This window comes from Primulina tabacum, chromosome 16 (assembly GCF_025594145.1).
Source record: "Primulina tabacum isolate GXHZ01 chromosome 16, ASM2559414v2, whole genome shotgun sequence".
In the NCBI taxonomy this organism is placed as follows: Eukaryota; Viridiplantae; Streptophyta; class Magnoliopsida; order Lamiales; family Gesneriaceae; genus Primulina; species Primulina tabacum.
The window spans coordinates 31,139,017-31,155,434 of record NC_134565.1 but is presented as its reverse complement, the minus strand read 5'-3'; the positions used below and the strand labels follow the sequence as shown (position 1 = coordinate 31,155,434).

The 16,418-nt window shown below is 33.5% G+C and overlaps 1 protein-coding gene and 1 long non-coding RNA gene across 3 annotated transcripts; one reads left to right on the top strand and one right to left on the bottom strand.

The window, feature by feature from the left end:
* Positions 1-7,453: 7,453 nt before the first annotated feature.
* Positions 7,454-12,069, top strand: LOC142528593 (homeobox protein knotted-1-like LET12). 2 transcript variants are annotated; one of them, XM_075633641.1, is made up of 6 exons: positions 7,454-8,125; positions 10,418-10,538; positions 11,012-11,205; positions 11,307-11,438; positions 11,528-11,664; positions 11,747-12,069. In XM_075633641.1, exons 1-6 carry the CDS (start codon positions 7,607-7,609, stop codon positions 11,748-11,750), a joined length of 1,107 nt encoding a protein of 368 aa, XP_075489756.1. In that variant the 5' UTR covers positions 7,454-7,606; the 3' UTR covers positions 11,751-12,069. The 2 variants fall into 2 exon arrangements, with proteins under 2 accessions (XP_075489756.1, XP_075489755.1); XM_075633640.1 differs by having other exon boundaries at positions 7,455-8,125; positions 11,739-12,069.
* On the bottom strand, positions 11,863-13,009 carry LOC142528594 (uncharacterized). The gene is made up of 2 exons (XR_012815687.1): positions 12,318-13,009; positions 11,863-12,210 (listed from the first exon to the last, which is right to left on the bottom strand). It is a non-coding gene; the product is annotated as an uncharacterized LOC142528594 (long non-coding RNA).
* Positions 13,010-16,418: the final 3,409 nt, after the last annotated feature.

Here is a 16,418-nt window from a genome sequence, read left to right as displayed (position 1 = left end):
ACCAAAAAAATAATGTTCTTACCGCTGACTGAAGAATTGCATTGGAAGAGAATGCGTCGTGTTATAGAAGTTTGGGAGAGGAGGTGTTTCTGTTTGTGGAAACATGCAGCGGTTTTGAATGCAAGGTGGAGGATAGCAGTGTAATTGTGAGGAAAAAATTTTAGTACAAGTTTATTTTATGTTTTGAATTTTTTTTAATTATTAATAAAAAATAAAAGAATAATGTTGCATGTATAGTAAAAAATTTAGAACATGTTTGTTCGGGTTTGTGGTTTTAGGGTTGGTTCTGGGGATGGCAATTTTCCCCGCGGTTTCGGGGCTCCGCGGGGAAAACCCGAAATCGGACGGGTTCGGGGATATGTTAATGGGTTTGGTTTCGGGTTCGGGGATTTTTAAAAATCCCCGAAATATATTGGGACGGGTTTGGGAATCCTATCCCCATACCAAACCCTCCCAAACCCGCTCCAATAACATATATATATACATATACAGTTATATATATATAAATACAGTAATATATATATTATATAAAAAAAGTATATACAGTAATATATATAAATATATATATATATATATATAATATTCGGGTATTTCAAACAGGTTCGGGGACGGGGACGAGGATTTTATCCCCGCGGGTTCGGGGACGGGGATTCCCCGATTAGGTAGATCCGGGGATGGGTGCGGGGATGGGAGCGGTGATATAATTAGGGGACGGGGATGGCAAATCCGCCCCCGCCCCGTCCCATTGCCATCCCTAGTTGGTTCAGGTTGAATTTTTTTTAAACACATTTGCTTCAACCCGACCTAAACTTACCAGCATTGACACTCCTATCCAATGATAACAACTTTAGTTATAAAATAAAAAGAACAATAAAAAAAGCTGTTAGTTTTTTTTTTAAAAAAAATTATTTCAGACTGGAGATGAAAAATGTTCCTGAGAGCGAAAATTTTGAGAAATCGATAGTGATGTTTTGTTATTTGCGAATATGTGTGATTGTGGTTTTGCTTTTTAATGAGTAATCTAAAATAATTTCCGGTATAAGCAGTAGTGATCTAAAATATTTTTTATGCTAAGAGTATTACTTTTTATTGTGAATATCGGTAAGTCTAACTCGTCTAACAGATAAAGATTCGTGAGACCGTCTCACAGAAGACCTACTCTTGTAATTTTTTGAAACAGAAATATAGAGCCTTCAAAGTTTGAATACTAACATAAAATAATAGTGGATAGATTAACAATCCCACCCCTCAAAAGCCCAACAAACTCACCCTAAGCAAGACCCAATGATATGTGAATATCATACTCCCTCCCTCCCCTCTGATTTTGGGTTTTTGTTAAATCGAGTAGCCCAAAGTCATCTAGATTATCTTGATTTTTTCAACACCATTGGATTCAAATTAGCATTTAGGAGAGATGATTTAAAATGGGTGGATTTTGATTATAATTTTATTTTTAATAATAAAATAATAGATGAAATATTAATTTCATACCTGACTTATTTACTCGTTAGTTACATAAAGTAGAACATATTTCAAATGTCTAATTTGTCATTGGACGAACTTGAAATTTATCGTAATTAACATAAAACACCTTAGCATGAGGTGAATAGATACATATATGATAGAACTTGGATCCAATAATTATATGCAAGAAGACCAAAAGGTGATGGCCTAGAAACAGGTTATAAAGAAGAAGCATCGACGACGACTTCACCCAAGAAATAAACCGATAAGTTCCCTCCAAAAACAGATATCGAAAAGAGCAGTGATTGATGCAAGTCATTTCATGTGAGAATGGCCCATTTTGCTTCTATTATCGTTCCAACTAGAAAAAAATAAATTGTTGATAAATAGAAATCAGATACTAACATTTTTTATTTTATTTTATTAAAAAAAGCTGTTTTTTGAATATAAAATTTTTAAATCTAAGGGCCTAATCATACGACAAATAATGTAACTGATTCCATATAAAAGATATTCACTCAATTGGAATATAAGTTAAAAGCCTTCCTAGCCTGACTCACTTGGTTAAGAAGAAGTTTTCTGTTAGGTTATAAACTCAAGAATATCATTCAAAAAAATTTGTTTGTTAGATTGTGTAACTTTCTTGAATTTAAAAGTCACTCTTTGTTAGTTTAATATATCGATGTTGTACATTTGTAACATTGTCGATCCCTTGAGATGTCGACATCCGTGATGACCCACTCTTGACGACTTTCTCTCACTTTTCAGTGCATGCACCATACAACTTAATCAACCTATAATTTTTTTATTGACACTGATATAATAACCTTTTTCTAGGTCTCTTCTTCCGCTACATCGGCTCTCAATTATATCATCAATGTTAAGTTATAAACTCAACAGATGTATCATCCCAAAAAACTTACCCATCGAGTGATATAACTTTCTTGAGTTTATAAGCCACTCTTTTATTAATTTAATATATCGACATTAGATATTTGTAACATTATCTTCTTCTTAATTTGAGGTTCGTCGCGAAGCTCGTCCTCTCTTTTTTGCTTTAAACTGTTCTTATACTTCTATGTTATCATGTTGTGGTAGGGTATGGGTCGTATCCACTTAATTTGTTAAAGGGGGGTTGGGATCGGATGAGTTGAGCGGCAGCAAATGGTCCCTCCCCTCAATTTTACCAAACAGGTTTGTTTGTACAACCTTCTCGTTTCAACACCATGCATGCATTATTTCATTGTGACTTAATTGTTTTTTTACTAATACATTTATCATTAAATTAATCACCTACGTCCAATAACTTTTTTGTATATTCTCAAAATTCTCATTTAATAAAGATAAAATATAAAATTTATTAAAAATATATAATTGGTTTTCAATGATATATATTCTTAATCTGTACGAAAAGCCATACAATGTTCTGTATTCGAGACTAATGGACGATTAAAATACATGTTTTGTTATATATCCCCATAAAATTTCAAGAACTTTCAAATTCTCATTGTTATAAAACAAAATAACAAAGTGAATTAATTGTGCCACTATATATGTGTGAATATTGAAGTGGACATGTCCTAAAAGTGGACGTTACGTGTGCTAATCTCGCCTCCACGTGATTTGGGAGTTAAGGAAATGTATGGTTAAGAGTCGTTTACTCTCTAAATAGCTAGCTTGTGGGTTGCGGAGGACCCTTCCAATTATTCACTTGCTTTTCGCACTACAAAAAGCTAATTGGCCCCTGCAAAATCATGTTATTTTAATTTTTACCCACCTGATCTTGAAATGTTGGTAACGACCCGATATAATTAGTGGACTAAGATTTAAATTTGACAACGTATATAATCCCAAAAAAAACAAGAAGATAAATATACATGATTTAAAATGCAATTTTCCCATGAAAATTATTATGGAAGATCCCAAAATTTTTTGAACACTTTCTTCCCTGACAAGAGTAGGTCTCTTGTGAGACGGTTTCACGAATCTTTATCTGTAAGACAGGTCAACCCTACCGACATTCATAATAAAAAGTAATACTATTAGCATAAAAAGTAATATTTTTTCATGGATGACCCAAATAAGATATCCGTCTCATAAAATACGACACGTGAAATCGTCTCACACACATTTTTGTTACTGAATAAATACACTCAATCAACATACATAACCTTTTACTGACAACCAAATATCAACCTGAAGTGTTTGGAGATGTAAGAGGAGATTTGTATAGAGACTGTTGACTTTGTACTATCCTTTTATTATAACCCTACACGACTAAAGCACGGAGCTCTGTGTGAAGCTGTTCATGATGGGCAAATGTGACAATAAGATGAAACTGTACTTTGCTATGAAAACAGACAAATAATAGTGCAACTATTTTTTCTTAATTTATTATATTGATTCTTATATATTCATACACAAAAATTCTCGGAATATTATCTCACATATCAATTTTATGACATGTATTTCTATATCAACTCAAGTCACGAAAATTTTTAACGTTTTATGTAAAAATATTACTTTTAAAATCATTATTGAATATGTCAATATTTCTCACGGATAAAAATTTGTAAGATCATTTATATATATATAAAATTAATTTGTGAAATGATTTCATAAGATGATAAAAGTGTGAGATTCTTAAGGTAAGTCGACGATTTGTTCAAGCACCGGTTCGGTGAAGCTACATCATTAAAATTATAAACAAGATAAGGACTTGATATCGTCCTATTGAACAATGATCATTGATCATATCGTAAATCTCAGTATCTGAAGATCCATCCATATGCAACACAGACCTTGGATCTACACATGTCGACTTCAAATCTTATCGATTCAATTCGTTTACATCCTGATTTATGTAAAGTAAGTTTCTGGGTGCTTATATTTATTTTTAATACTAAAATCTTGTATTTAAATTTCTTTTTTGTTGTAGACACAGGGATTTTCTTCTTCTTCATTTTCTTTTTCATGTTGGTTCTGATTAATATCAAACATATACCAACTAGAAAGAGTGTACGAAGATGTAATTTTCAACAAGTTTCATTTTTGACAGAGACATGGTTGAAAATTGAGTGGATTGTCCAATTGTTGGAAAAAATTTGACTTTGTTTGCAAATTTCGTGCTTCATGTTTTTTTTTCCTGTTTCCCTTCAATTTTGTCGGTAAGATGGTTACATTTTTTTTCAGATTTGCTATTTTTTTGGGTAAAATATTTTTTAAAAAAATGAGGGTAAATGAGATCATGATTGTGATTTGTGGGAGGCAACTTTATACAAATATATACTGAACGAGGAGATTTTTTGTGAGACGGTCTCACGAACATTTATCTGTGAGACGGGTCAATCCTATCGATATTCAGAATAAAAATTAATATTTTTTCATGGATGACCCAAATAAGAGATTCTTCTCACATAGTACTAATATTTAATTATATCACAACAACTAAATTTATTTCAATAAATTGTTATCATTATACAGTTAATTAATTACTTTATTATTATATTTATAGAATTTATAATATTCAGTACTATATTAATTATGTCGAAGAAGCAAGCCAAATAATATTTTCTTCAGCAAAAAAAATTAAATGGACATCATGCAGCTCTTCTTTACCAAATTTTGATGAATTTTGGCAGTTTAAATGGTTTCCTACCGCCGTGAACCACCACCGGCCTTCAACAACAGCCGACGCCGGCCCCTTGAGCAGCTCCGCCGCAAGCACCAGAAACAATGTGCTCAGAATAATTCAGACGATGGAGAAAGCGACACATGCACTATGTTCAGAATGACACAGCTCCAAAATCTTTTATTAATAAATTGGATTCCCATTTTGAATTTTTATTATTTTTTGTTGAATAACTTTACCAAAAGAAAATCAAATTCATCTATCAAATTTAATAGACAAAAAAAAAAGGTGGGGTGTGGATCCAGGTGGGTCGATAATCACGGCGCGTGCTCCGATGGGGTCCCGGAGTGTTGGTGGTCCCTTAAAGGAAGGAGCGACGCGTGGACATCGTACGGCTCTGTGGTCAGTGTCGGGCGCTGGTTTTGATTTTATCCGGCTGTCTCCCTCATTTTTCTAGGTTCTGTGTATCGATGGAACCATTTTTGCCGCCCTTCTATCTCCTTTTCCTTTTTTTTTTTTGTGTTTTGTTTTTTACGATTAAACACGAGATTTCGTTTCAACCATATCGATACTCATTCGATACTTGCAAATGAGTAGATTTCTTGTGATACGATCCACGAATCTTTATCTGCGACAACCATATCGATATTCAAAATAAAAAATAATATCATTAGAATAAAAAGCAATATTTTTTCATGAATGATCCAAATAAGATATATGTCTCACAAAATATGATCCATAAAAACGTCTCACATAAATTTTTTGCCCTTGCAAGAGTATATCGTTTTAGAATGAGATTTAAAATAGAATTCACTAAATAGAAAAGTGATGAAACTGATGTCGAAAATGTAACACTTTAAAAAAATTATGTTACATGTAAAATTAAATTTGTACTTCAATTTTTATAACGCAAAAATTTCATTTATCAAAATCTCATAATAAATTCAATATAAAATTTCATGATAAAATATCAGAATTTCACGGTATAATTGTTATAAATATAATTGTATGTTGTCGTAGCTTTGATATTATTAACAATTCAAAATTTGACCCCAATTCTTCCCAATTGGGAACTTCGTTTTCAAATTGGAATATATTACCCATTTGACTAATTTTTTTCCAACAAAGAAGCCAAAAAATATGAGATAAAATTAAAGATACTATATAAATTATTAAATAAGTTTATCATAATATGATATTAATTCAAAAAACTCAATAAATATGTTATTTTTTGTTATAAAAATTACTCTGAAACTTAATATCAAACATAATATAAATAATTTCATCATGTAACAGAAAACTTGAAGTGGAAACAAGATTTGATGAAATTTTGGAATGTTTGAAACATTTCAATGCCAAAAGTTGTAATGTTGTTTGGTCAATAAATCTGAAACTCTTCAATAGAATCGCTAGCCCACAATTATTGCTTTTGAGATATTATATAAATATTAATTAATTAATTAATATTATATAAAAGACGAGGAATTGAGTGAAGAGCAAAATAGTCGCTGTAGATGAACACTCGAAAGCATTCAAAGTAACGTCAATCAAGAGTCATTCATACACGTCTCACGTTTTTCTTTCTCCCATTTTTTGAGTGCCAACCCAACAAATATACAGTTATTTATATTAATATAATTTAATAAATAAAGCTTCTGCCCAACAAAAAAAAATTAAAATAAATAATAAATGAATAAAGCAAAATCCTAATCAATCATCAAGTCTTGTCTTATTCCACGTTCTTTTTAGAAAACATCGACAATTATTTATGTACCATGTAATATAATATTTGCATGGGAAAAGAAGTGTGAGTGATTAATTAATCTATTTATTATTGCTTTAGGTTTTTTTTTCCCTTGCCGTCCATCCAATCAACTTATCCAATTCAAATAGCTTGCTGTATCTTCTTGTGTGAGACGATTTTATATATTTATATACGTAACACGAGTCCAAATTGCATGAATAATAAATGGCTAAATCAAATGCTACACGCAAGTTGTCACAAAGGACCACATATCACACAAATTTGGATAACTTTATATGCATAAAAAGTTTTATAATTTTTTCGAAAAAGGCCAGCGGAATGCTGGGAATTTAAGGTCCCCCCCCACCACCCCAATCAACTTGCCATATTGTAAACACTCTTCACGGAATTTGAAGTGCAAAAAATTCATTCCTCCTAATATTTGGTTGCATTTGAATTTTGATTTTAGTTATTAAATAATAATCATCATTTTATTATTAAGTGGTGAAGGGTTATAAAAATTATTTAGTTGGGTATATATTATATTAAAATTTTAAATAATATCCTCCCTCCGTATCAAAGAACAAATATGTTGAATTTCAACGTCCATACATTCCTTCTATTTAGATTGAGATTGAGAAACACACATTTTCTCTCTGGAAATCTTGAATAGCATCAGCAGCACCCAGCCACTGTGTGTGTGTGTGTGTGTGTGTGTGTGTATAACTGTGGGTGTAGGAGGCAACGGGGCATCAACCACGACGCACATGGCATTTCAGGACCACCACCACCACCTATCCCAAGAAATGCCCCTCCACTACCCCGACCACCACCACCACCCGGCAGCGTCCGCCTCCCTCTTCCGAACCATCCTCCCCGATCACCACCACTCGCCAGACGACAAGACGGCGCCACCTCAGCCAGTCACCGCAACCAACACATGGCTCCATCACCCCCACCACTGGCTAACGACCCAAAGTCAACACAGCCCACAGACCCCGCCGGACAACAACGATCACCACCAAGAAAGCGGCGGCGGGGATAATAGCAACATCAACGGGAATAACAACAACTGGGAGAGAGAGAAGTGCAAGGCGGATATCCTTAGCCACCCGTTGTACGAGCAGCTGCTGTCGGCGCACGTGGCCTGCCTCCGCATAGCTACACCGGTGGACCAGCTGCCGAGGATCGACTCTCAGCTTTCTCAGTCGCAGCAGGTGGTGGCTAAGTATTCTGTTCTTGGGCATGGTCAGCCCCTCGATGATAAAGACCTCGACCACTTCATGGTACAAAACATATCTATTAATTCTTCCCATTAATGTTGTGTGTGTGTGTGTGTGTGTGTGTACACACACACATACGCGTCGGAATATCTCCCTGAATATGAATTAAATGTGTTCTTATGCGGTTGTCTGGTGATTTATGGCATGATTGTAGCGAAACTGTTTGATTCTCTTTTTCGAATTTTGATTTTGATCGAAAATTTGGTCTTATAGTCTCCAAGATTAAATTTTTAGAAATTCTTGGATCTCCCATGATGATTCTTCCGCGTACTTTCAATGGTAGTATGCAAGATCGATATTCATGGGTTTTTTCCCCTTAGTTCTTTGCTAATTTAATAAATTATTTAATTTAATTAATATGGTCGATCGTGAAAATTCATTTTATTTGAAGAAATCGGTGAATTTGGCTCCAACTGAACCAAAGCTTTTTGATGTTGAATTTCGTAGGCTAGCTTTTAGTGTAAGGGATCGGTGGACAAGAAACCAAAAACATATACGTCGCCATATTCTTAATTTTTTTTAAAATATTTTTATATTTTACTACGTGTAATTTTTTTTTTATATATTTCCATGTCATAAATTTTTAGACTTCATTATTTTTTGTTTTGACCCCCTTTGCGATTTCTGCTTCTGTTGTTGATCGAATACCTTTTGGAATTCTCTTTGTATAATGTGAGTTGGAATATCTTGTCGTCATATCAAATAGGAATCCTATTGTGCCGAGTACACTAATAATTGAAACTCTATTTTTTTAGTGCTTCCGAGAATCTCTTTGTTGGATTGGGTTCTGCAAGTACCTTCGGGTAGATAAATTTAAATTTATTTTTGTTGTTTGGATTATTTTTTCATATGGGAATTTCAACTTAATTCTTATTTGTCTTGATACAGCAATAGAGGGGAGAGCAATATGAGAATATTGAGAAAATTGAATACAACTTTAAGATTGGAAAGTTCCCAAGGAAAATAGGTAGAAACTACTGGTACAATGAATATATTTCCCTATAATATTTTGTTGATAAAATAAATCATTAACTAGAAAACTAACTCATGATATATCAAGCTCAAAAACCAGATCTTTGGAGATGTATAAACAAGGGTAAGAGAGCTTCCTGCTTGAAAACACGCTATTGAATTTGCAGCCCTTCGTTTCGACAAAAAAGGGGGTGTTTAAACTGATGATAGTTGTTCGTCTTCTCACATTTCTGCCACCTGAAGATTAGATTGAGAATACATATATAACCTTTCAATCTTCTGCTAGGCCACCTGAGGATGTACATTGTTTAAATTCATCCGTATGGATTGGCTTGGCCAAAGCATGAGCCAAATTATCTCCCACCACTTCTTAAACAAAGTGAAACTGGACTCTAGCATATTTAGTTTTGGAACGAAAAGTTGGATTCTTTTTAATATACAAAGTACTCAAACTGTGAAAGAGCAGAAAAATCTGCTCTTGTTTTGCCCCAGCTCTTTCATTACCTTTGGAATCCACGTTGCCTCCTTACGAGCTTCTGTAGTTTCCATGTATTTTGCCTCCGTTATAGACAAGTTCACAACTATTTGCAATTTCGAATCCAACTTACTCCATCTCCTGCAAGTGCAAGTAAGTATTTAAGTAATGGCATATTTTCTCTTATTAGGATCAAAACATGAGTAGATCATTGACAGCTATTAAAAGTTATCCATCATTCATGTCTGATAGCCTCCTTCTTTGTCAAAATGAGGGGCTTCAAATTCAAAGATGGAAAATGTAATGCGTTTCAAGTAGGACCTCTCTCATTAGTATATCTCAAAAAATATAGAGAATATGAGTTTGATATCTTCTGAGCAAATTTTCAATTGTCACCGAAAGAGTAATAGAGGTGTCTTGTATCTATGTCGTAGAGGGAGGACGTAATTCGCTAAATATCATAGGGAATTATTTTTTTCTGTTTCGTTCGTGGGTTTGACACTAATTTGTTTAGGTGTTTTCCGTGTAAAACTGTGATGTTTATTTTTGTTTTCATTCTCATGTTACTAATTCCGATGGATATCACATAACAGTAAATTTAAACGTTAATTTAACATTTACAGTGAATTCTAATATTACCCAATAAAGATATCAAGAAATCCACGGACTTCTCAGAAACTCAGAAAAGGTGTAAAATGAAGTTTGATTGAACTGAAATGGGCATAATTTAAGCATCCACTGTTCCATCAAATGATTAGATTTGTAGATGATTATTATTTTTTTATTGCAGTTATAATGTCACATAATTAATGTATGAAATCTTTGTTTGTTCTATCGTTCTCATGTAGACGCATTACGTTCTATTACTCTCGTCCTTCAAAGAGCAATTGCAGCAGCATGTTCGGGTTCATGCAATGGAAGCAGTGATGGCTTGTTGGGAGCTAGAGCAATCTTTGCAAAGTTTGACAGGTGATCATTTACTTCTAACTCTCAATGTTTCCTATCGAACTTCACATGTCAATCATGGTGTCTCATCTCAACCAACATTTCCATGGAGTTTTAACCATTGAACATCCATCGTCGTAATCAAATGTGACTTGTCTGAAGTTTTAACCATTGAACATCCATCGTCATAAAAAATTTATGCTAAGCCGGTTGTGCATCTTATTGTTTCCTAACTACCCCAAACATCAGCTCAACCAAGCAATCCTACCTTCTATTCAGTTGCTTTTTCTTGATTAGGCATTTTGAAGCAATATATATGAATATTTCTTGTGTAGGCTTTCTAATCTCTCCTTGCACAGATGTGATAGTGTAGTTTAACGCGATTACTAGCTAGTGTCTCATCTAAATATTATGGATGCCACTGGCAAAAAAAATTTAACAGTCACGTGACTGTTTCAGTGTATATCAGGCTGATTCATTTGAGCATTTGTTGACAGGGGTAGCACCGGGTGAAGGTACGGGAGCAACTATGTCTGATGATGACGAGGACCAGGCTGATAGCGAAACCAATTTATTTGACGAAAGTCTAGACGGGCCAGATAGCCTGGGATTTGGTCCTTCAGTACCCACTGAGACCGAAAGATCCTTGATGGAACGCGTGAGATTGGAACTCAAGCATGAACTTAAACAGGTTAGAGATTAAAGATGTGAACTTGAACAGATGATAATGCTTTATAGCTTTGACACATTCACGTGATTATAATTGATTAGCATCATTTTTCTTCTCTATAGGGTTATAAGGACAAGATTGTGGACATCAGAGAAGAAATATTACGCAAAAGACGTGCTGGAAAACTTCCAGGCGACACCACATCTGTCTTGAAAAACTGGTGGCAATCACATTCCAAGTGGCCTTATCCAACCGTAAGAAAACGCTAAATTGCTATGACAGCTACTTTCTAGATTAACAAACTTTCACATCATCGTCTTTAATTCATGATGCATTTGTTTAGGAGGAAGATAAGGCAAGACTGGTGCAGGAAACCGGTTTGCAACTGAAACAGATCAACAATTGGTTCATCAACCAAAGGAAAAGGAATTGGCACAGCAATCCTTCATCGTCTACTTCCCAGAAAAGCAAACGCAAGAGGTTTGTTTGTCTCTCGACTCCCATATCGGTATTTACTTTGGCTCAAACCCCGACTTGATTTCGTTCTCAAATAGTGGTGCAGGTGACAAAACAAGCAACGATCGTTTTGTGTGATGGAAGAAACATACAGTAACATCCTTAGCCACACAAAACACTCACATTCCTCATAGAATGAGGCCGGGGCGGAAATGGACAAACTCAGCAACTACTAATTGACAAGATCATGAATGTAGGTAATATGCTTTGAACCATTTAAGAAACATGAAATATTATTCTTGATATCAGATGTAAACGACTTGGAAGGTTTCCCATGCATTTGATAGGTTTTGATGTTTGTATCGCTTAATTTTCAGCAACTTTCAGTGTTCTACATAAAACTTATGCCAAAGTTCTGCTAAAATATGCAATATCACAAGATCAGTTGCCTCACAATTTAAGTTCTTGCCAAATTATGTGGTGGAAAATGATCAGGGTTCGAGCTAGAATAAAAGCTACGTTCTTCATGTACAGCACCAGAAAAAAGAAATCCATCAAATATAAAAACTGCTGCAAGTTGAAAACAAGATGTATGTTTTTTCTCTCTTTATTATTATTTTTTTGTGAATGTCATACTTTTGTTTATTTTTGTTTTTAAAATAAAATATGATAATCACATACAATTTTAACAAATTTTAAAATATAGTTGTTTACATCATATTTATATTTTATATGAGTCAATAACATTTATCAAACAGTACAACCAGATTCTTTTAAAAATATCATCGGTCATGATTCTTTTACAATTTTCTAGTTTAAAGCAAGTTCAATATTGTATTATATATATCTTCATGTTTTGATACTACAATTTATGTCTTATTTACGTGTTTATAGTTTAAGATTTTGCAATGATCAAACTGAGGAATCCAAAAACTAATTTCAGGCTCGTCAAATTTCATTCAGCAATTTGATTATAAGCCTGAGATTTCCAAAAAAAACAGAGAAAAAAGATCCATTTACCTCATTGAGGTAAAAAGTTACAGAAACATCTGCAAACATTTAAAAGGCCCTTCAAACAAGTGGTGAATTATCTATCATGGAGGAAGCAAAATGGGAAGAGGTGGAGGTGATTTTTAACGCGATATTTTGAGCACGCGCCTATGTTGCGGCTAAAAAACCAATTTTTGAACAATATTACATCGAACGTAAAAAATAGTATTTTATTGATTTATACGTGCTAATTAAAGTACTTATGATAAGAAAAAATGTATATTTTTTTCCAATGTATATTATATTTGTATTTGATTTTATATTCTATATACTCCAATTTCATGAAAAAATCATTCTAATGTTTTTCATACAATAAACTATAAACGAACTGGTGGAAATTGGAGAGTGGAATCTACAAAAGTATGATACAAAAAATTTACATCCAGATATTTACAATGAAAATATTTAATTACCATGAAAATAACTCTTCTATAATCATAAAAATAAATATATATATATATTCTTGATACCACTGTACTATTAAAGGATTTATAAAAGTTTCAAACTAGTTTCAAACTATGATAAGTTTACAGAAGTTTATAAATATATGGCAAATGATCTGAAATCAAAATGAATATGACGAAAATTTGAATCGACTCGAATTAGTTTTATTCAAATTCGAAGTTTTTTAAAATTTTTGGTTCAAATTAAAGCTCGAATTTGAGTAAAAAAATTGAAATATGTTTATAAACTATTTGAATTATTGCTCGAAAATAAATATTCGCAATATTTAATAGTAACATATTACAAAAGGAGCAAAAGATTTGCTAATTCATCTTTTTATATCATACATATATTGTTAATCATGAAAATAAATATCTAAATAAAAACATGGATCAAACTCAGATTTATAGCAAAAAAATCCAATAAGGAAAACAAAATGAATAACAAATTCCAGACCTCAGGCCATGAAACTGAGATCGAAGGCCCCCCGCCGCCCGATTAATGTTCTTCATCGCACAACACCGATTGCGTTTTCACCCTCTTCAGCTCCCCCGATGCCGCGGCCGCGGTGGGTGACGAGGAGGGAGAACACGGAGAGGATTGGTCAGACGACGCCATCAAGGACAGGCATCCCTCGCTCCACGACCGCCGGACGGGATAGGATACGTTGTTGTGTCTAGACATGTGGGAGGAATGACCACGCGAATCGTGCAAAGCGCAGCCGCAGTTCTTGTGATAGGGACGCCGTTGGATGCTCGTATCTCCGGCGGAGATGCAGCCTTCGAATAGTCCCCGGAGAAGTCCATCTCCGGCTGCCCCCGTCGCCATGTGGTATTCTCCCCACCGAGGAATCGTTGGTGTTGTATAGATTGACGGCGTTACAAATGAAACCTTTTATAGATTTTTCTTGATTGCGTGTCCACGTGGGAGGGGAACGCGGATCTCAAAAACCGGCACGTGTGGAGAGTCACGTGTCGACACTCGACCCCTCCTTCCCTGCAAACATATTGGTGCTTCCACGTTTTATATTTAATTAATTTATTTTATATATTAAAAAATCATAATTATAAAAATTAACCAATCTTATCGGTTTTTTTGTCTTTATTAGGCTAATCTTTAAAATAGTATAGAGATATGTATCCACATAAAATTTAAAAATTATATTCATGTCAATATATCATCTCATGCTTTTATCTACACAAAAACTTTTATAAAAATATTTAATCAGTCAATTTTATTATATAGCATCTATTAAAAAAATTATATATATATATATATATATATATATTACATATAATATTAAAAAATGAAAAGTTAAATCGGAAATTGAATTCACTCTCCAATAGGAATGTAAACGATCCAAATCAAACCAAACAGTATCAGGCTTGAGCTTGGGTCGTTTAAGATTGTTTGAGGCTCGAGCTCGATTCGAGCTTTTATTATCAGGCTCGAGCTTGTTTTGTCTTGAAATTATCAAGTTCAGGAAAAGCTCGAGCTCGGCTCGTTAAAAGCTCGTTTAGCATGTTAATCAAGCCAGGCTCGAGCTTGATTCATTAATAGCTCGTTTAACATGTTTAACAAGTCTGGCTTGAGCTCGGCTCGTTTTCGAGATCGTAAAGCATATAATTGAGTTCGAGTTTGAGCTTGATTCGAGCTTATTAAAAATTAAATATCTCTATAAACTAATTTTAAATCAGACACAAAAATATAAATTCATTCATAAATAACCGAAACGACACAAATAAGAGCTAAAAAAACATAAATCAATATATTATTGAACATTCCAAAATAATACATCTAGAATATTCATCATACACTGATATCACCATATAAATAACAATGAAATAATTTCACCCCTTTAATATTTCAACTAAGTCTAGTGACAAAGTAGGGAGGACGTCAAAGAATCCATTAAAATCAGGAATTACAAAATATCTCTAATAACAACTAGTCAAGTATCCTGCAAAGTTCATAATAACATTAGTACTAATATTTTTATTTGTATTGTGTTCAATTCCTTCCATTGATATTAGTACTAATATTTTTATTTGTCAACTCAACAAATGAGTCAAGCTCAAGCTTACGAGCCACCTAAACGAGCCGAGCTCGAGCTCGCGAGCCTATTATCAAACATGTTTGCGAGCTCACGAGCCGAATATCTTTAGGCTTGAGCTTGGTTTGATTAAATTTTCGAGCTCAAAATCGAACTTGAGCTTGACTTGATATGATTAAAAAACGAATTCAAACGAGCTTTTTATCGAACCGAGCTTCGAATAGTTCGCAAACAGTTTGGTTCATTTACATCCTTACTCCCCAATGTAGACGGACAAAAACAATATAAAGGAGATAGAAAGAGAAGTAAATAAGATTTTCGATTTTCTTCGCTTTGCCATTTAATGATTTATCTAATTGAGGAACTGATTTCTGTTATGAAATCGTTAACACGAGTTTTTTGATTGGAGGTATGAATTTCATATTTCCGATGATATTTGGAATTCGTCAATTTTTAGAATAAATATGATAAATTGTTAAATTATATTGAAGTTGGAGATTGTTGTATAATATATGATTTTTAACGGATAATAAAAATTGTAATTGGGTTATTTGGAATTATTCCTAATATATTATAGATATGAATTTTAATTGTTAAATTGAAACTGACAAGTTTTTTGTCATTTACTATTAATTATGATTATATATTCGGCGTCTACGAAGTGTAGACTATCTTTTGACAAGAAGTTTTCGAAGTTTAGCAGTTGTTTTGATATAGCCTATTATTTAAATTTAATTGTTTATGATCTATTTGGTGTTGAACTAAATACATCAGAGTACTAATTGTTATATTTTGTTGAACTAATTGTTGTTGGGCTATTTGATGTTGTATATTAAGGGTGTTATATAATTATTGTTAAATTATATAAATACGTCACGAGCCTCGTGATCAAAGAAATATGCATTTTTATATATACTCGATTATCATGTACGTGATGATGTACTATCATATATTAATATTGTCTAGTATTGATGAGAATAATATGCGATGAACCATGGTAAATAACTGGAACTATCAAAAGAGATAGTCCTCCATAGACGAACAGCAACGTATCCAGCTGCGATCCCAAGAATCATGTAGAAGAACAGCATACCTGTGATAAATGTCCCGCGAGACGCTGGTGACATAAATCCGAGGGCAGCAAACAAAATTGTCACAATTGCCATTCCGATAATCTGAACTCCATCTCCAACCATCACACAAAAGAATGACCAGACAAGTCCTCGTTCAT

Coding starts and splice junctions, on each gene's coding strand:
- LOC142528593 (XM_075633640.1), top strand. CDS start 7,607: ATGGCATTTCAGGACCACCACCACCACCTATCCCAAGAAATGCCCCTC. Junction 10,539..11,011: donor ATCTTTGCAAAGTTTGACAG/GTGATCATTTAC, acceptor ATTTGTTGACAG/GGGTAGCACCGGGTGAAGGT. Junction 11,439..11,527: donor CCAAGTGGCCTTATCCAACC/GTAAGAAAACGC, acceptor GCATTTGTTTAG/GAGGAAGATAAGGCAAGACT.